The sequence below is a fragment of the Vidua macroura genome, chromosome 7, assembly GCF_024509145.1.
Source record: "Vidua macroura isolate BioBank_ID:100142 chromosome 7, ASM2450914v1, whole genome shotgun sequence".
NCBI classification, from domain to species: domain Eukaryota; kingdom Metazoa; phylum Chordata; class Aves; order Passeriformes; family Viduidae; genus Vidua; species Vidua macroura.
The window spans coordinates 31122138-31143068 of NC_071577.1; the positions used below are offsets into that span (position 1 = coordinate 31122138).

General features: G+C 44.5%; 2 protein-coding genes across 2 annotated transcripts in view; both read left to right on the plus strand.

Annotated features, from left to right (window-relative positions):
* The window catches only part of LOC128810291 (kalirin-like), a 76444-nt gene extending 61943 nt beyond the window's left edge, over window positions 1-14501 (plus strand). The window contains exons 19-25 of the mRNA XM_053983018.1: window positions 737-858; window positions 1944-2075; window positions 3814-3978; window positions 4843-4921; window positions 6061-6261; window positions 7147-7285; window positions 9404-14501. Coding sequence (XP_053838993.1) covers window positions 737-858; window positions 1944-2075; window positions 3814-3978; window positions 4843-4921; window positions 6061-6261; window positions 7147-7285; window positions 9404-9949 — 1384 coding nt within the window. The 3' untranslated portion in view covers window positions 9950-14501. The remainder of the gene's footprint in view (window positions 1-736; window positions 859-1943; window positions 2076-3813; window positions 3979-4842; window positions 4922-6060; window positions 6262-7146; window positions 7286-9403) is intronic.
* A 16-nt stretch (window positions 14502-14517) lies between these two features.
* UMPS (uridine monophosphate synthetase) lies at window positions 14518-20931 on the plus strand. Its single transcript, XM_053983021.1, has 6 exons — window positions 14518-15659; window positions 15883-16036; window positions 17340-18008; window positions 18676-18851; window positions 19362-19476; window positions 20246-20931. Exons 1-6 carry the CDS (start codon window positions 15354-15356, stop codon window positions 20425-20427), a joined length of 1602 nt encoding a protein of 533 aa, XP_053838996.1. The 5' UTR covers window positions 14518-15353; the 3' UTR covers window positions 20428-20931.

Here is a 20931-nt window from a genome sequence, read left to right on the forward strand (position 1 = left end):
CAGGCCAGCTCCCTCAAATTGCATATTGGAGACTGAAGTGTGCAAACAGCAGTGATTATGAACAGACCTGCTATAAGTTCATGAGACTGCACAGAGCTGTTTATTTTCTCAGATTGGCCCAAAGACTGAGTGTGTCTCACAAACTCAGTGCTGTGCTCTTTATCCCTGGCTGCTATGAGGTGTCCAGCCTTCCAAATAGGGCCCTGGCAGCAGCATCAGATCAATGGCACATGCTCCAGGGGTCTGAAGCTCCCTGGAAATGTCACCCTGTGCTGTGTGACTGCTTCCTGCATCCATGGGAAGCCCAGTTTGTCTAGCATGTGTTGGACTTCACTGCAGAGGCACAGCAGTTTACCATCTCCTATGACAGGAAAGATCTTCATGGGTAAATCTTTCCAGATATATCAAGTCTAAGCATCCAGCTCTGGACAGGCACGGGCAATGTTTAACTCCTTGACTGCTTGCTACTTGAGTGGTCCTTCACATCTCTTCCTAGACCACAACAGAAATGAGGATTTGCCTGGCAAGGCAATTTTGACCAAAGGTTTGCTCAAAGGTTTCATTAACAGCCAAACCCTGACATATGAAGGCATTATACTTGGGCATCAAATTATTGGAGGGATGTTCCTTCAAATGTGTTAACACGTGTGTGCACGTCTGTTTGCAATGAGGCAGGACAAAAGCTATATAAAAACCATTAGCAACCATTTATAACTTAGGCTTCCTGCATCCACAGTGACTCAGGAGAGCTCACCTTGAAGATCTGCAACCTGATGCCTCAGGACAGCGGCATCTACACCTGTGTGGCAACCAATGAACACGGAACCGCATCAACCTCTGCAACTGTCAAAGTCCAAGGTAGCACATCTGACCTTAACACACAGGATTTTTCCTCTGTGTGGTCCCTTGGGGGCTGGGAGCACACAGGAACAGCCCATGCAGAGGCAGCCAGATGTGGAGCTGTGCCAGGTGAATTGAGATGTTTAAAGCCATACAACCATTCCTCAGCCACAACTCCCACTGATGGCTTTGCATACTCCCTGTGCTTGATTAAGTCATCTGACCATAAACATCACATTTGGGAAATGAAAATGTACTGGCACAGGTTCAGCTCCTGCATCCTGCTCCTAGTGCTGCTTCCCAGGAGCTCAGTAAGGTCAGCCAGGGGAAGCTCAGCTCCCTCAGGCAGCCAAGTCCCTGGGGAAATGATGCCCCAGCTGACTGCAGGAAGGTCTGGGCTTCAGAATCTCCCTGGAGCAGGAGGAACTGGAATCCAGACACTGATGTTCTACCTCCCCTTTTCTTTAAGGGATAAAGGAGGTGAGAGTAAGATTTAGCCCGGGTGAAACTGTTCCTCAGGGATTCAACTTGGTGACATGTCTCCAAGCCTGAATTCTCAGCACTGTAATTAGTGACCCATCTAATTGGAATGAATATGAAATAACGAGTTGATGCTCATTGCCTCCAGGTCTGCGAAGGGATTTGTTAGCACTAGAGATGAGGTACTGTGTTGAAGGGGATGGTACAGAGATGAATGTCTAACTGGAGTGTTACAGATGCAGCAATGTCACGAGCATTTAAAAGTTGATTTATTTGGTCTCACAAAACACCCTAGAGATCCAATTTTCTCAATTTATCCAAGCAAGTCAGTGGCTGCACTAACTACTCCCGTGCTGAAGGGAGCCCTAAGCAAAGCACAGAAGGATTACTGGTCATTTGTCAATCTGCTCCCAAGCACACAAAGCACCCTACACACAGAAGAATTCTGAATGCCTTGCTTGTGTCACTTTTGGGCATTCAATGGTAGCTGACTTAACTAAGCCCCTCTACAAGATGCAGCTGTCCTGTAGTGACCTGGTGTACCTGATACACCTGATCTTCAGAATTAAGCACTAGCACTTACTGATGTGATGCTGGATTTGGTATTGTTTCCTCTTCCCAAGGTGTGCCAGCTGCCCCAAACCGCCCCATTGCTCAGGAGAGAAGCTGCACCTCTGTGATCCTGCGCTGGCTACCCCCAACCAGTACAGGCAATTGCACCATTTCAGGCTACACTGTGGAGTACAGAGAAGAAGGTAAGTGGTGTGAGCTGTGCTCACTGGCTGTGAGAGTGAGAACAAGGTAAGTTTCCTTTATGACACAACAGGTCCCAAAAGCATTCTTGTCACCACTGGCATGCCACTAATTGTAGCTTACAGATCTCAAAGTCTAAGGCATGAAGAAGCCTTTCTATCATCCAGTCCATCCTCTCATATATCACAGGTCTTTCTGTTTCCTCTGGTCACTTATGACAAGTAAAGTGTGCTAAGCCAAAACATATCCATCGCTAACATAATCTTTTTGTCATTTGCATTTTACCACCATCCTTTCTGGTAGGTGCTTCCCAGGAGTGCAAAAGCAAATCGGCCTCATTATTTTTTTTGATCTGGATAAAGTTGCAGATCCCTGTATACTTTTCAAGCTCAGCTCTGAAATCCATTTTTTCTTAAATCCAACCATCCATTTCCCCTGAAGAATTAGCTAGATATTAAATGCACTGTTTTCCCAATATTCACAGGCACCTGCTCTTGAAAAGGGCATTTCAAATGATTCACATCCCTTTTTGCATTCTTCCTGCAAAGGTGTGAGGGTCCCTGGGCAGTAAACCTTGCCTTAGGTATATGGCCTCTGCTTTTTCCCCCTTAATCTTTCAAAAAATCCTACCCCATTTTAGTAAGTGTGCAAACCTAATCACTCCATCATATTAATGCCTTCTCCTATATATTCTCAGGAGATGCTGGAGCCTGGGAGATGCTCAGAATATTTTATCTTGACCCTCACTGTGCCATCAGTGACTGGCATTTTTGTAAAAGAATAAAAGCTCCTTTATTAAGAACAACCACCAAAATAAACATAAAAAAACCCCAGCAGTGTTTTCAGTATTCCTCCCACTTCAAAGGTAAAACTGACTCCTATAAAACCAGCCATGACCTTGTGAAACCTGGAAATCAGATACACAAAATAATTGGGTCATGTTAAATAACATAGGGGTAAAATGCCCTGAACTTACTAAACTAAGATAAAATTTTATGTATTCTTGAAGAAATCTCCATGTGTGGCAGGGCTTTGTGTCCAGGGGTTCTTTTCTGCTCTCTGATCCTTACAGATGAGTAAGTACTGGTCCTTTGGTAGCCACAGGTTAGGCAGTGGCTGGGTTTGCTAGAAACAGAGTCACGCATTTCTTTGCTGCAATTGTGCTCACCTGCAAGCTGCCTGTGTTAAGTGTCAGAAATCTGGTTCTCCTCCTGCAGCTGCAGCTTTCACTGCAGCCACTACATCTCCATCTGCAAAAGCATTTGGATTGCACTGACACCCTGTCTCAGTTTTATCTCCCTTTCCCATGGTTTTGGGGTTTTTTGCAGTATTTCTGCTACTGTTTCTTTCATAACAGAGCTGTCATCAAACCAGCCCGCCCCTTCTGTTTTATCACACTGCCCTGAGACATCACTTGTAGCACATAGACATAGCTACAGTGCAGTACAGTGGAGAGATCAGCTTGTACCTGGGCTGAGCTTTTTCCATCATTATCCTGAGTCAACTGAGGGACATTTCCTTCTTTTCTCATTTAGCCAGGTGGGAAGGTGGCTGCAACACAAAATAGCTTCTTGTGATCCATTTCTGGTTTAACAGTCTGCTGTAAAACACTGCCTCTTAAAAAACCTGTAGATTTTACCTTCCCGGGGTACTACCTAAATTGGGCAGAGAAAGCCTCAGCCCTGAGCTCACACAGTGAGTGTTTCCCTCAAGCTCCCCTTCTCTCCCTCTGTCCAACAGGCTCACAGGTCTGGCAGCAGTCAGTAGCCTCAACTTTGGACACATACCTTGTCATTGAGGACCTGTCCCCAGGCTGCCAGTACCAGTTCCGAGTGAGTGCCAGCAACCCCTGGGGGATCAGCTTGCCCAGCGACCCGTCCGAGTTCGTGAGGCTCCCGGAGTACGGTGAGTGGGCGCTGCAGGGAGGGACTGATGCACACAGGAATCCACCTGTGCTCTGTATGGTTTGTTTTGATGGGTCCTGATAAAAGCAGGGATCCTGGACCAACTGAGGATGTAAGAAAAAGCCTGGAAGATGCTCAGAGCTAGCTCTTGGCCCCAGAAAGGATTTTCGTGTCTTTACCTCCATCCAGGCTCAGAGCCTGCCTCTGCCACAGAGGCTATTGCAGATTCCCAGCAGGTCCCTGATTTCTATGCCAAGACAATTTCTTGTGTTTATCTCGGACCAGCAGGCTCCATGTCCTGGCTGGTGTTTGTCCTGCCTTTCCAGCAATGTCAGCAACAGCTGCAGCTTCTGCTGTGCAACCCAGCTGGGGGCTGCAATTCCACTTGCTAAATATCCCCCCTTGAGCAATGCAGCTGGAATGGGAATGTTGTGATGGAGGCAATTCCCAAGCACTCAGTGCTGCAGGAGTTTGGGGCACAGCTCACTCTCAAGTGCTGTGAGCAGAGCCCACTTTTCCCCATGTTTTAGCAGCCCTGGTGTGCAGGTAGGTCTGTGACTGGCTTGGACAGCTGGTGCTGGATGGAGCAAGAGCTCACACAGCATAGCTCTACCCCCTGTCTCTGTGGCCCTTTTCAGCCCAAAACTGCAAGGACAGTTTTGTGTCCCCCTTATCCATACCTTACCCTGGGGAGCATTTAGTGGTACAACACACTGGAGCTGTGCCTGAGCAGTATGAAACTGGACTCCTAGTGATAATGTTTCCTGTCTTAACAATAAAGTCTCACATAATTTTCAAATATGCTGTTTATAGTCCACAGCAAACTGTCTTTATACCTTCTTGAATGTTCTTTGTTCTCTCAAAGACTCTGCTGCCGATGGTGCCACTATTTCATGGAAGGAAAACTTTGACCTTGCCTATGCAGAGCTGCATGAGATTGGGAGGTAATATTAACCCTGCTTATCACTACAGTAGAACACTCAAACAATGGCTTGAAGCTTTTTCCTTGGTGGGGAGTTTAGGTTACTTCTATAGTTAGCTTGAAAACTGCTGCTCCTTTCAAAAAGCATTGCATATCAGATACTGATGAAAATACTGACTAAATTCTGTTTTTCAAGATAAATTCTGATTTGAGAATTCCAGATTGGCACACTAGTGAGCAATTAGGCAGCCAAATCTCTGGCAGTTGGTATTTTCTCTGTCATCTCTGATTTGAGGTCCTGTTTTGAAGTCATGACGATTCACTGGTTCTGGATAAGCGTAACCTCAAAGACTGAGCTTGCCATGCCTGGGCATGTGACTGACTTATCTTTGCTGATTGGGAGGGTGAGTTGAACAGAGCCTAAATAGGAGCTGCACATGTAGTCAGCCCTTCGTGCTCTCCACAGGTAACAGATAAGGGGCATGAAAATAATTCAGGTTAATGCAATTATTTCTTCAGCTCAGATGTCAAAGACAACTCTGGGGCTGAAAGGACAGGAGACCCTCTGGTTCTGTAGAAAACTGAGATGTATTACTAAGAGCTCAAGAACATGGTTTCACTGTGTAGTTTTACTTTCAGGAATGGTACTGTGGTCTGTAGGAGTTTCCTAAACGCTTTCCTGATAGCTTTTTTCTTAATTTCTTACTGTGTGTCTCAAAAAATGAGACAAAATGGTAGGTGAGTGATTATTTAACATGGGTTTTCTTTTAGTTGTTTGAGAAGGTTTGGTCTCTTTAATAAAGCAGCTGGAGAAGGGAGACCCACAGCTAAAATAAAAGGAGATAGAACCTGTAAAAGTGGCAGCAAATTGAACCCAGGGGAGGTTGTTAGAGGATATCAGTATGGCTGCACAAAGCAAAGTGACACCGTTTGCTCTCAGTGTTTGCTAATCCCCAAAGAATCTCTACACCCAGGGTAAGAGATGGAGGGCCTTTGTTGGAAAAGGTTATGAACAACTTGTTAAATCTGATGCCTTGTGAAATATTAATGTGATGAATCAAAAAAAAAAAACCTTTGAAAATCACTCTGTTATTGTGTTAAAAAGTAGGCATGATTTATTCATGAAGCCACCTCATTATTTTGTTTTCTTTATAATTTCAGGGGTCGATTCTCCATAGTAAAGAAATGTGTCCACAAAGCCACCCGGAAAGATGTTGCTGTAAAATTCATTAGTAAAAAAATGAAAAAGAAAGAGCAGGCAGCACATGAAGCAGCTTTGTTACAACACTTACAGCATCCTCAGTACATCACAATCCACGATACCTACGAGTCTCCTACTTCTTACATCTTAGTTTTGGAACTGTAAGTATACGGAGCTTGGATTTAAGCATCTGGGTAGGAATCACAGCCCTATTCAAGCATAAAGATCACCCTGAGTTCAGCAGGGAAAAGATTTTATTGATTGAGATGTCAAATGAAATAGCCATTTTCTGCAGAGTTTCCACTGCCTTTTCTTTACAGGAAGTAAGATTAAGAGGGACAAATAAAACTGCTTTCTACTTGGGTAAAGCTTGGGTAAATTGTGCCACTGAAAAGCATCAGACCTACTTGGGCAGTTTTGTCCACTTTTTACATTTGAGTAAAAGTGTTTCAGCTACATTGAAGCCTTCATCATTCTAATGCTTTTTGGTGAAAAGACCTGTGTAGCAACCATGCTTGTCCCATAAGAAGAAACAGCAACCAAACTCCAAAATGCTTTGCTACGGTATATCCAACAAAATATATTTGGGCTATTTCATTGTTTGTTTGTACAGATAAATAAACTAGGTGGAAAACTTTTATTGGGTTAGTTTTCCCACAGAAAATATTACCAGCTGAAAATGTCAATTATTTTTTTTCCTGCATTATGTAACCAGCTCTATAAATAAATAGATGGATCCAAATAATTAAGAAGTTCTGTTTCCATAGGGACTGTCTCTGTCTATTGAATCCATCCTTAAGCAAATGAGTTTACTTTAAGACTGCTGCTAAATTTGTCAAGGACTGGAGATAACAATTGAGGATTAATTCTACCATTTCCATGGCCTGCAGTATCTTGAGATATCATTAAATACTCATCAGATTTTGCATCTTATTTTCCTTCCTTTTTTAGGTCACAAAGTTTCTGTTGCAATTTTGTTTTCAGATATTAAGTGTTCCTAGAGATGCCATGTGATGTTTCATGCACAGGGTTTGGTTTGTTTGTAGGATGGATGATGGTCGTCTCTTAGATTATCTGATGAACCACGATGAACTTATGGAGGAAAAGGTGGCGTTCTATATAAGAGACACAATGGAAGCCTTGCAGTACCTCCACAACTGCAGAGTGGCTCACTTGGACATAAAGGTAGGAACAAATGAGAATGATGCTGTTATTCTGTGCCCTGGAACAGAGAGTTCCCAGCTGTACAGACAGGGAGGAGGTGCAGCCTGTACCCCACGGAGATGATCACTAAATGGACAAGCTGTTGATCAGAGAAAGGAGTTACTGACCTGCAGCGCCAGGCCTTTGCTTTCAGACAAAAAATGTACCTTTTCCCTTGATTCACTGGTTTGTTCCCCAGGGCTTTCTGGATTTAATGATGGGGAAGGAGGATGTCAGAGAGACAAGAGTGAGATGTCACTAGCACCTGTCTGAAGGGAAACTATGAATAATTCTATGGAGTATGGTTTGGGCTCACACTGTATCAACTCAGCCACCAACCTTTCAGAGCAGAGCTGGCTTGTGCCAGACTGGCAGGGGCAAAGGAAAAGGAAAGCAGCACACTACATTGTTCTGGACAGCCTGAGAGAGGAACTGGGTGGGAAATACACCCAGGGAAGGGTTCAGAGGAAGAACAAAGGAGAAGTTGCACTGTGGAGAAGAAATTGGGGTATTCTCTAACATCACACTCAGACTAGTACAGCTTGTACCTGCTTTTGTGAGCACACATGGCAGGAGGCACTGTACTATCCTGGATTTGGCATTGTACTCCTGTCCTCCCCAGCATCCCCATTATCTTGGATGACAGAGAATTAACCATTGAAGTTGTGATCAAATGTTTCAATTTTTGTAATCTGCAACATTGATTCTGGTTGCCAGGGATATCAGATAATCTATTACACTTTGTAGACTTAAATGACAATTAAAAATGGGGGACGAGGGATACATTTAACTTTCTTATATAGTGGACAATCCAGCTTCAGGGAGATTTATTCTCATCTCTCTAAGCCCAAGGCATGTCAGATGAAATGATACTTTCATTCTTCTGCTGCCTCTACCCCTACAAAAAAAATCCATTTGTACAGGACCTTATATGAGAATTAGACAAAAAAGGCTAAATCATCTTGGTTTCTTTCTATGCTATTGTTTGTATTTTTTGCTGTATTTATATGACCCATCAAAAAGTAGGCATTACTGAGGTAAGAAACTGCAATGAATTCTCTGATCATAAAGAAACAAGGTGTAAAGCTAATTTTCTGTGACCTATCTGCAGATCCCCTGAATGAGGGATGCTAAATAAAACACCTTCTGTTGCTAAGTGGGAAGCAGGAGATGCACTGACAGTGACAGCAGACCCGTCCATGGACTGTGCTGTCCCAGGATCCTGTTCAAGGATGTGTTGATTTTGTCAATAGAGACTGCACAAGAGAAGAGCAAGTGGAGAGACTGGAACAGCCATGTAGTTTATATATATTTTTTCCATGAGGCAGCAGTAAAATATGCATGAGAATAAGGGAGAGAAAAAAAGATCTAGAAGGGTGCAAGAAGTTCAGAAATAGTCTCAGAGCCAACAAAGGAAGGATAATCCATGTTAAGTCCCCAGAAGAGTGTGTATAGCAATACTCAGTATCTCTCACTGAGAGAGACCTTAAATACTGAGAGCTGTTAAAGCAGAGAGAAAACCATTTGGGATTAAATGTAATTTTACTGTGTCTTGGAAAGCATGACTGTGTCCTGGTGTGTGTAGGGGAACACTGGCAGCTCCATGTCAATTGACAGCAACAGTAATGGCACACACAAGTCCCTCCCAGGGCAGTGGGTGTAAAATTGGACATTTTCTTCATGAGGAACATTTCTGCTGCAAGTTACGCACACTAACTTAGCCAGCTGTCATCCGAACAAATGGAATCTAAATAAACTGATCATATATATATGTCTTATTAAAATTTAAAAATCCATCAGTACTCTTAATCTGTAGAGATTAGTTTGGGAAAATAAACTGTAAGTATTTGGGACAAAGTGCAAAATCCTAGTGTGTTGCCCTAGTGCAAAAGAGGATCTTGTCATTGTGACTGCAGCATTGATCTGAATTTAGAGCAAACAGCAGCTAAGCTGGTTCCTTATCATTAACTTTCCTGATCTCTCCCTTGCACATCTAATTAAATGCAAGTTTTAATTAGCTATTATGCCCACATGAATCCTACATATTTTATTTGCCAAAATATAGTTACGATTAAGTTTATATCATTGTCTTTTCAACAGCCAGAAAATCTGCTCATTGATTTGAGAATCCCAGTGCCTCGTGTCAAGATCATTGATCTGGAAGATGCAGTCCAGATCACAGGTCATTACCATGTCCACCACCTCCTTGGAAACCCAGAGTTCGCAGCCCCTGAAGTTATCCAAGGCCTTCCTGTCTCCCTGAGCACGGATATCTGGAGCATTGGGGTCCTCACCTATGTCATGTTAAGTGGCGTCTCTCCGTTCCTGGATGAAAGCAAAGAGGAGACTTGTATCAATGTGTGTAGAGTGGATTTCAGCTTCCCACACGAGTACTTCTCTGACGTGAGCCACGCCGCCAGGGATTTCATCAACGTTATCCTCCAGGAAGACTTCAGGAGAAGGCCGACAGCAGCCACTTGTTTACAGCATCCGTGGCTGCAGCCGCACAATGGCAGCTATTCCAAGATCCCCCTGGATACCTCCCGCTTGGCGTCCTTCATCGAGCGCCGCAGGCACCAGTACGACGTGCACCCGGTCCCCAGCGTCAAGAGCTTCCTGTTGAGCAGGATGAACCCGGGCACGTAGTGCCTCCATCCACTGCTGGTCCTGAGCCGTGTGCCGGGAGCGCCGCCAGGAGCACGCGGATCCTCTGTACATGTCCCATGTTCGACGTTTGCATTTCACCAACTGCAGGGTGGGAATCACTGCAGACGTGGCAACAGGACCGAGGCAAAGGGGGTGACAGCACTGGGGACACGCTCCCTCTCTCGGGGCACGTGGTACTCTACATCCACCGTCAAAAAAGGACTGCAGGAAGCAAACACCAACTGGGAATGAGAGCCAAAATTGCAGTTGCCTTAATCTTTGTGAGGCAGCCTTATAAGAAATCCTCTTGATCTTGCTGAACTGAATTCAAAATGTACAAAAGACTAGAAGTAGGATAGTGGGGGGGAGTGAGACCAGGCTGACCTTTGCAGAACTGGACTGGTCAGTTTTTGCTGAAATCATTGCAAGCCTGCTCCAGCTTATCAGTCAGATTTCTCATGCCCCATATGCCCAGGTCTGCCATGATTTCAGTGGGGACTTTGCCTGCATAGGACATGCAAGACCAGGCTCCAGTCACTGCTGGATCAGCTCCCATGGTGGCGTGGCTTAGGTACACTGGTGTTGCGTGGTAGTGCTCAGACCAAAATCCTCCATTAAGCCCCTTCTTGGGCTTTCTGCTGTGTTAAGTCAACGTGCAGCATCTTTCAGAGCTAAGATTAAGGCAATGAATTCATTGGAGCATACAGCTGGTTCTGATTAAGCACAATGGGACTATGGTGGGTTTTTTAAAAGCATTTTATACACATTGTACAGAAATCTTTTGCAAAACCTGTGCATTGAGAAAAGGCAGAGTCCAATTTTTGCAGTATCTGTAAACTAGATGATGATGGTGATGAAGACAATTTTTTCTATCACAGGTTTTCAGTATACATATATTGTATCATAGATATAAATATATATAAATATAAAGGATCCTGTTCCATTTCTAGCTTCAGAATTGCTTGGCCCAAAGTCCATCTAAGCCTTTCAGAGTGCAGTAGGAGTGGTGAGTTCATTCTTGTGCTTACAGCTTGAAAATCGTTTTCAGTGTTTAAAGCATGTCATTTGTTTCATTTCCAAACTTGTAAATATCTCTCAGCCACCATTAGCACCTCATAACCAAAGCATTCATGAGGATAGTTTTATGTCCAAAGCCTAATTTGTAATAAAAAAATAATATTCACAATTAAATAATTTCTCTCTTCCAAGCCAAGTTGCAACATCATCATATTGATGTTACAGTGACAGAGCCAGCCTTAAGTATAACCAACATAGGGAGTCTGCAGTGACAAATCAGCAGTTTGTAGGTTGGCCAAATCTTCCTTTCCAGAAATGGGACTGGAAGGGGAAACCATCTGGGGCTTCCCCATCCTATTGCCACACCACAAAACTCTACAGCCTTGTGGGGTTACAGTCAAAGAGATTTTTTTCCCCTGGCATGTGGGGACTTTGTCTCGGTGCTGAGTACCATTTGTGTGTCTGTAATGGGAAATGGAAATTGTTACCAAAGGTTTTCCTAAGGAAAAGGGCTTCATCTGACCATGCGTGCTCATACAGACTTTCTTGTAAGGGAGAGAGTCAAATCTCATTTACCATCTGAGTAATTGCACTGTGAGCCTGCAGGAGCAAACACTGTCTCTGCCAGTGGGTGGTGGAGATACCCTGCAAGTACTGTTAAATTCTCAGGGCTCTGATAGCCCTTTTTTGATCCACCTCCAAGCTCCCCTTCACAGCAGGGAGGAGACCTGGCCCTCCTCTTTGTGCTTGCTCTATCACTACACCAGAGTGGTCAGTATTTTGTTAGTGGAGAAAAGGCACAGCAAAAACCTTCAGCGCTCGACACTGAGTGTGTGCAACAAAGAACAGCCCTTGAGATGGGGAAGCCACAGGCAGAAGGGTGAGCTCAGGTGCCTCAGCAGAGTCAGAAGCAGTGAGAGATCTAATACAGGGAGGGAGTGTGGAAAGGTTTGAAAGAGACAAGTGTTCACAGAAGGTTAAGCTTTTTGAAAATCATCTAGAACCTATCTCAGTTCCTCTCTAGAGCAGCAGCTGATTTTCTAAGCAATCCAGCAGCACCTCTTAGATAAAGACCAGACACTCATCCTGAGCAACAGTGCAAAGTATGCAATTTCTTAGCAACTGAATGCAGACAGCAGTTAAGGGGACTCTCTAATTACCACCAGCCTCAGGTACTTTTTCACTACAGGCCTGTCTGTAATTCTTCCTATTTGTCAAAGCTGGCTCTTTGTGCTGTGATTGTGCTGCCCTTAAAAAAATGTTTTTGGAAGTGTGGTCTGTAAAACCGACAGCTTTTATTAGGCTCATGGGTACATTTTAAGCCACAGGCTTTCTGCTTGGCATTAATACAAACAAATTCTCATGTATCACATGAAATTTGGAGTTATTAGCATTTTGTTTTCCTACATCCTGCATTCATATGTCAAACTACAACAGCAGACATTTTGAATGCACAGGAGGAAAAAGCTGGACTGTTTAAGGTAATATTTAAGCCTCTCATTCCTATAAAATAACAGAAAAAAAAAAAAAAACCCAAAAGGCTGAAAGAGAGATGATATATGATTAGGTATTGGTGCTCAGATTCAAAAAAGTCTCCTTGTTGAGAGAGCTGGAGGTGCTGAACTCTGAAGATGTTGAATGTTCCGGGGTGACTTTCTTTTGTGGTTTTGCTTTTTCCATATTCATGTTAAAACACCTCTTCCTGGACACCATTGGTCTTACAGCTCATTCAGGAATACTTGAACCAGTTAAAAGTTCCATAAAACATTTGTGATTACCAACCGTTCTAGCTTTTGCCAAATTTACATGCAATATTGTCATATGATAAATGCACAGGAAGTATCCTGACTTTGCTCTTTCAAAGTCTTTTTCAGCCAACGTGTGGTGCCTCTGCAGACACAACAGGTCCTTTAACTCTGTTGCAAACTATAACTCCATTTTAAAGAGATTACAGAAGCTGAGTAAGTAGGCCTGGAGTGCACCCGCTGGGTGAGAAACACCACAGCCAACCCCCTGTGTGGTATTCTCCAGTGACAGGATTTTTTTTGTGCATAGAATATTGTCTGTAACAAACACAGTTTCTCAGTGAAGCTTCCCAGAGAATATCTGACCCCAAAGGGAAGATTTCCACCTGGAGCTGTGTACCACTCAGGGTGTTCCCAAGATAGCTTGAAAGTGTCGTGGTAGCTGCACCCTTTAGCTTCTCCAGCAGCTTCCAACCATCCAGGGTGACCAACAGGAATACTGACGACAATGCACCACAAGCTCTGAAGTTGCAATGTGCACACAGCCACTGCCGTCAGACAATTCCACAGTGCTCTTACCATGCTCTGACATCAAAGTGTGGCTCACAGTGTCCCCAGGTGCTGGGTGACAGGAGGGCAGCAGCAAAAGTGCTGGTGACACAGAGCCCAGAGGACGCGGTGACATGGCGGGGGGGGTCCTTATTTAAGATGGCTTCATTTAATGAATGTGCAATGAGAAATTAACTCACCTCTCTCTGCTCCACTTGGAGCAGCCAGGCCAGGGCAGGAGTTCTGCTGACCGGTGTAAACTGTCAGCCCCCATCAGGTGTTGCTGCCCTGGGGGAGGCCCCACCTACCACCGGGCTGCCAAGCCCCCTGTGCATGGTGCTATTGGGGTGACACACAGCCAGTCCAGGGTGGTAGACTTCAGTATTTTAAAGCAATCCAGGCTTTAAAATTTATACTATGTCTCTCTCTTCTCAGTGATATCAAGTTTCATTTAGTCTTACTGCCCTTTCTTTTTAAAAAACTATGGATTGGGTTTTTTCAGTAACATGTATCCTTTTGCTTCTAAGTTAATGCTGAGACAAAGTCCCTGCCCTCAACCGACCCTGAGGCTGTGGCTTCAGTGGAGTTCATTAGCATTTCTGACAATGCTATTAGGCCTGTGCTACAAATACTGTGCACAAAGGCTGAATGCAGAGCCACACATTATAACCTGACTATATATAACCCCATTTTAACGCCCTTGCAATGAGGGGACTGTGTCAAGTAACCTAGGATAATATAAATTTCAGAGACAGATGTAAAGGCTTCTCTGTGCACATAAAAGTCTAGTAGAAAATTTACATGCACAGGGGCTCACCACCTTTTTTTTGTTCTTATTTCTTTCACAGCAGAGGTGAATTCTCTAACACATGGCTTGGGTTTATTTTCGAGCTCATTCACTCATGTCCCATCAGAAAATGGTGCTTTCCCAAGGAAACAAAATCAAATTCCATTTTATTAGGCTGACTGCACACTGCCATCAAGTGATGTACTCTCGTTCTGGGATCTGTATAGTGCTGAGTGTTTCCATAACGTCAGGATGCTGAATGTTTGCTGTAACTGTAGTCTTTATTATGGAGCTAGTGAAAAACCAACATCCTCTCTACTCAAGCCATATTTCACCTTCATGTCCAACTTCTGATGCTGGTGCTTTTACTTCTCTTTCTACCAAACTGTTCAACACTGCTCTGACACTGAGGTTTGCTGATAACTTTTGGAAAGCAAATGCAATAGCAAGTGCAAAAAAAAAAAAAAAAAAAAAAAAAAAACCAAAAAAAAACCAAAAACAAAAAAAAACCAATCTCAGACTTATTCACCGAGATAAGAGCAAACAGTTGGAACGTATTGATGCTTTTCAATCCTAGCAACAATCCACTGAAGGAGGAAAAAAGAAACAGTATTGCTAATAGCTCAGCATTTTCAAGGTGCAAAGTAATTCCACAGCCTTAATTATTTCAGTGTATTGCTGGTCTGCCTTAAATGTATCTTCAGTTTTATTGCAGATTTCATTTTGTATGCACACAATGTTGGTTTGTAAAGGCAGGTTTGTAAATATTTCCTTTGTAAGTCTAATCACTCATGTGTACTGTTGTGAGATGACTACTTGCTGTCCCATGTTGTTGTTTCTATACTGCGGTATATATGATCATCTACAGATGTAGCTTCGACCTGTACATCCCCCGTCCTTGCATTCCCATAAATAGAGTATACTAAAGACTCCGTTTCTGGGTGTTTTTTATTAAATAAAATTATTCAGAGAAGACCGGGTCAGTTTATTTCACACACGTGACATCTTTCTGAGTGAGGCCGTGGAGACTCGGGGCTGGCTGAGGGCTTTATTCAGCTCATGTTTTCCGGGGGGACCCCTCAGGGAACCAGCCCAAGGGATTGTCACCCGGGCTACATCCACCGAGCGGCCTTTGGGAATCACCCGAGGAGCCGACGCGGCGAGAAACCCTCGGGTCACATCAAACCCTCTGCACCGGCGGCTTCTGCTTCCCGGGGGAATGGGGTGACGAGAGAACTGGGAGGGGAGAGCGGGCCTCAGGGAGCAGGGCCGGGATGGCGCAGGGGGCTGCCGCCTCGGGGAGGGGATGCGGACGGGCCACACGGACCCCGGGATGGCGCAGTCGGGCTCCCCGCCGCAGGGAGGGGTGGAGGTACGGCCACAGCGACTCCCCGTGTGTCACACGCTGTCCCCGCCCCGCGCCCCTCCCGCTCCGCATCATCTCCGTGCGCCGGGCCCGGCCATGGCGGCGGGGCCTGCGGGGGCCGTGGCGGCGGCGCTGAACGGGGCGGGCGCGCTGCGCTTCGGGCACTTCGTGCTGAAGAGCGGCCGCTCCTCCCCCGTGTACATCGACCTGCGCGGCCTCGTGTCCCACCCGCGCCTCCTCCGGCAGGTGCGGGCCGGGGAGTCCCGGGCCCCGCGTGTGTCCCTGCCCTTGGCGGGGTGGCGGGTCCCTCACGGCCCGGGGGGAGCGGGGCCGGCAGCGCTGCCGCGGCTCCCCAGGGCCGGACCCGGCAGGGTCGGCTCTCGGGTCGTGTCAGGCAGAGAGGTTTTCATTGATTTAGTCGCGTTCGCTCCAACCTGGCTCTTAAAAAGCGTTTGGTTTTCCTTTCCAGGTTGCCGGACTTCTTTTCCAGGCAGCCCAAGATGCGGGTGTGCAGTACGACTGTGTGTGCGGGGTTCCGTACACGGCGCTGCCGCTGGCCACCATCATCTGCTCGGAAAATCAGGTTCCGATGCTTATACGGAGGAAGGAGGGAAAAGACTACGGTAAAGCCTTCAAATCAAGAGTTTGCAATTTACCTTGTTTGGAAAATGACTTTATGGTCGTTTTTGTGGTTCTTTTGTAAGGCACAGCATCTCCGTTCCAGTTTAAGGTTACCATTGCAATTTAAGAAGCAGGCCCTTTCCCCCCTAAAGCAAACTTCCCACAGCATTCCAGCCTAATCAGCCTCTCTCTAAAGGTTGCTGTTAACCTTTAGTCCTGCTGTAGGAGATTTGGAGACTCTTGAAGGGTGTTTTCTGTTTCTTTGTTTTTGTTTGTGAGAGTTTGTTTCTTTTCCTTAGCAATGTCTTTTTTTTTTCCCCTTGTTACCCTTGCTATGGTTCTGGGGTAGTGGCCTCATCCAGAAACGAGGATTTATAACTCAGATTCTCCTGCATGCTGAGACCAGAGCCACATTTTGCTCTCAAACAGAGCTTTTTGCATATTGACACTAAAAGGAACCTTTCTAGTTTCTTTTTCATTTATCTCTCAACCCCCTTTTTCTTTCATTATCCCGTGGTCCTGTAATCAGTGAGCCAGGTGAGCAGCAGTCCCTTCTCTACTCAATGAACCATTTATTTGATTGTGATAAAGGATGTGGGAGAGCAGACTGAAGCATTAACCTGCCATATAACTGGATTTCTACGCATCCTCTTCCAACAGTGTGTAATTAGAAAGTACACTTGTCAAAACTAAATGTTACTCCTGTGTCAGGCAGTGGGACAGCCATGGAAACATTTGCTGTTCCTTCTTGTGAAGCACAAGCCAGTTGTGACATCGATTAACTGCTCCTGAGAAAGCCAGGCATCCCTTTGTCCTTGCCCCCTAGGAGGCCTTTCATGGATGTGTGCCTGTTGTTAGTTAGGAAAAAGGCACTGAGGCTTTACTCCTTCTAATTGTTCTAACAGGCACATTAAGCACACAGTGCTGCCTGTGGAAAACGGGACATGCTGAAGAGTGCCAGTAACTTGGCTGCCTTAAAGATGTTTTAAATAACAAGAGAATAATTCTGTAAGTCTGAGCTTTCAAGTCATGAGAATAGTAAACTTCTGAAGTCATCTTATTCAAACATTTGAATTTGCGCTGTTAACAGTGTGTCGGTTTTGTGATGGAACATAACTTGTGGAAACATAAAGTAGTATTTTACCAGCTTGGAGAAGTAACAGTCTTTATGACTGTTACTGTCATATAGCTGTGGTAAGAACTGTGATAAGTGGTATCATCTAATAAAGTTTTCATTCTATTAAGGTTTTCTTGGGTTGTCCAACCTTTGTTAATTTGGTGGAGTGTTTGCTTTTTACTTTTCAGGAACTAAGCGGATGGTAGAAGGCACCATTAATCCAGGAGAGACGTGCCTGATCATTGAGGATGTGGTAACAAGTGGATCCAGTGTACTGGAAACTGCAGAAGCTCTTCAGAAAGAAGGATTAAAAGTCACAGATGCCATAGTGCTGTTGGACAGGGAGCAGGGTGGGAAGGCCAGGCTAGAGGAACATGGAATTCGCCTGCACTCTGTGTGCACCTTGTCTGGGGTGCTGGAGATTCTCCAGCAGCAGGGAAAAGTGGCTGTTGAGATGGTTGAAAAGGTGAAGAAATTCATTGAGGGAAATGTGTTTGAGGCAGTGACTCAGAATGGTGCTGCTCCTGTGAAGAGACTCTGCAAGGAGCTGAGCTTCAGCGCTCGTGCCCAGCTGCCAGGGGTGCATCCTATTGCAGCCAGGCTTCTCACACTCATGGAAAAGAAGCAAACAAACTTGTGCCTTTCTGCTGATGTCACCAGCCCCAAGGAGCTGCTGCAGCTAGCTGCCACCCTGGGCCCCAGCATCTGTATCCTGAAGACTCATATAGACATCCTGAATGATTTCACCCAAGAGGTAGTAAAGGAGCTGAGAACGCTCGCAGATCAACATGAATTCTTGATTTTTGAAGACAGGAAATTTGCAGATATTGGGAACACAGTCAAACACCAGTATGAAGGTGATTATCATCAACCTGGATTTACTATAACTGCCTCTGGTGTGTGTAACTGCAGTACTGGCACAGGCTGCCAGGAGAGAGCATGGAATCTCCAGCCTTGGGAAATACTCAAGGGGATAAGACCCTGAGCAATTTGACTTAGCATTGAAGTGAACCCTGTTGAGAGGGCATGACCTCCTGAGGTCCCTTCCAGCCTAAACTTTTTTGTGACTCTGGTTGTGCTCAGTAAGTACTTCTGAGTTGTGTGCCATGAGAAACTGCTGCCTGCTGTTATTGTACTCCTTGTGTGCCCAGCATGGCTTTCTTTTGATACTCCAGCTGCAGCTATAGAACTGCTGTTCTCTTTTCCTGATCCTTATGTCCCATATGATCTGTGTGCTGTCTGGGAAGATAGCACCTGTGACAGCAGATTTCTGGGCTACCATAAATGTCTCAGTAAATATTAAAGGTGAGACACTAACAAGTCTTTGTGAAAAGTAAACTGAGAGATTACACTTTGTGGTTAGGCAGCTGTCAGAGCTGCCTGATGAGACTGAACTTGTAACTGACAAGCTTCAGCAGTAAAACTGTCTTTTAAATCTGTGAGTGATAAGGTGTGCAGCTGTTTTTGTCTAACTTGTGCTTCCTGTTTAACACATTTCTTATGGCTCTTTGCCCGTGTTCTCAGGTGGCATGTTCAGAATCGCGTCCTGGGCGGACATCGTCAATGCCCACGTGGTTCCAGGCTCTGGAGTTGTGAAAGGTCTGAAGGAAGTGGGTCTTCCTCTCCAGCGTGGCTGTCTGCTGGTTGCAGAGATGAGTTCCCAAGGGTCCCTTGCAACGGGTGAATACACAAAAGCTGCAGTAAGTGGGCAGTGTTGTGTTGGGTTAAAAGCTTGTAAAGTGTGACAGGGAGGTTTTATGTGTTTCTAATATTTGCACTTCCAAAAGTCCCTCCAGCTCTGACTATTACAGGTGTTTGTTTTTACCTTGGAGACTCAGGAATATGACTGTGTGGTGTTTAAAGGTTGCAGCTGTAGGCCAGTGATGTGAGGTGGTCAGAGTTCACACTTGGAATTCTAGTACACGTCACGTTTTCTATTAGCACTCTCCCCTTATTTTTTTATTTCTTTCTTTAAGCAGTGCTTTTCTAATTAGTTTAAATCCATTTGCAGTATTATTTATAACATAGAAAGAAACACAATATTCACTTTTCTGCCAGAGGGAAGGAGCAACTTTACATTGGGAAAGCAAGAGGTGTTTCATACCCCTGCCTCGCATAGATTAAAGTGTCAGAGGGTGGATGAGAAACAGATTGCTAGGCCAGCTGAGTTTTAAGTATATCATTTGTAATTGTTCACTGATCTTTTTCAGGTACAGATGGCTGAAGAAAACTCAGATTTTGTTTTTGGATTCATATGTGGATCTAGAGTTAGCAATAAACCAGAATTTCTTCACTTAACGCCAGGAGTGCAGCTGCAAACTGGAGGTAACTTTTTCTGAAATATTTTTAGTCTGTTTGTAAGTACAGAAGTGATCTAGTCTCCAGTGAAAAAGTGGCTTCTGAAGAGGGTTTGGGTGCTGATTCTGACCTGGGAGGAGCCTGTTTCCCACTAAGGGCTGTCTCCCATATTTCTGGATATACTGATCCCTTTCTGGGGAGCTAAAGCAGTGAGCAGGCCATACAATACAACCTTTTTTCCTGTTTTGAGGTCTGTGCATACCATAAAGCACATTCCTGAAAACATGTAAAATGTCTTCAGGTAGGTGTTAGATTAGATGTAAAACTATTCAGTAGTAGTAAAAAATACATAACAAATAGAGAAGTCCAGCTGAAACACTTGGTATTGATATAGATGCAGTGTCAGTGAATGGAAAGTCTTCTGCTGACTGAAGAGGTTATCGTTGAAGCAGATAGGGGCGATAAGTTTCTCTGCAATACTTAATTTTTATGAGACCTGAACTGAAATCACAAGCTTTTACATTAATGTTTGGGGGTTTTACCTGCTTTAAGAAGGCTGAGGCTTATTTTATGGTGCTTCTTTGAGTAACTGTTCCATCTATAATGATTGGTAAACCATAAAAAAGGAGAGTGCTGGCTGTCAAATTTGATTTGTGTTTTTTGGTTGGCAATGCAATTTCTAGTTCTGTTTGTGGATTGTTAGGATGAGAGCTGGGACGGGGGACCTCTTTTGTGTTCCAGCACCTCTCTGAAGGTTTTTAGTACAAAGAAAAACAAAATGGTGTCTGTATTTCAGGTGATAACCTTGGACAGAAGTACCTAAGCCCCAAGGAAGTTATTGGTGAAAAAGGCTCAGATATCATAATTGTGGGACGTGGCATCTTGGCAGTTTCAGACCGTCTCCAAGAAGCAGAGAGGTACAGGAAGGCAGCGTGGGAGAGCTACATGAGCAGGCTTGGTGTTCCTGCAGAAGACTGAAAACCACACACTGTCATAGCCAGTAAGCAAAGCCGATGGAGCTGCAGCCCTCATATGGGGTCCAGTTAAATAAACACTTCAGCCTGTAGAAAATTGCCCTTTTGGAGAAAAATCTATTACAAAGTTGTTTTAACTGTACACACAGAGGTCAAATTGTACTTGCCATTGTTGTTTTTTTGATATTTGAATGTAAGAAAGCAGAACTTCATGCCCATTTTTTAGCCTTAGTAGGCTTTCTTGTTTGAAAAATATTGCACAAAACACTCCAAGGGTATTTTTTGGCTGTTGTTGCCTTCGTCTCTTTTCCCTACCCTCAATTTTTTTCTGGCTGTGGAAATTGTATTTTGTTATGTTCTTAATAAACTTCACCTGCACACTTGATGTCCTGCCCCCACCTTCACAGGTTTATTCAGCTTTCCTGTTTCCAAGGAGCAAGTGCAGGTTTTAATGCCACACTCTGAAATTGAATTATGTGGTGTTTAATAAATACTTATTTTGATACCA

What these genes read in the sequence shown, in the direction of transcription:
- UMPS (XM_053983021.1), top strand. Translation starts at nt 15,354, where the DNA reads ATGCGGACGGGCCACACGGACCCCGGGATGGCGCAGTCGGGCTCCCCG. An exon ending in ACCCGCGCCTCCTCCGGCAG is followed by an intron (nt 15,660 to 15,882) that starts GTGCGGGCCGGG and finishes TTTCCTTTCCAG; the next exon opens with GTTGCCGGACTTCTTTTCCA. An exon ending in AGTGCAGCTGCAAACTGGAG is followed by an intron (nt 19,477 to 20,245) that starts GTAACTTTTTCT and finishes TCTGTATTTCAG; the next exon opens with GTGATAACCTTGGACAGAAG.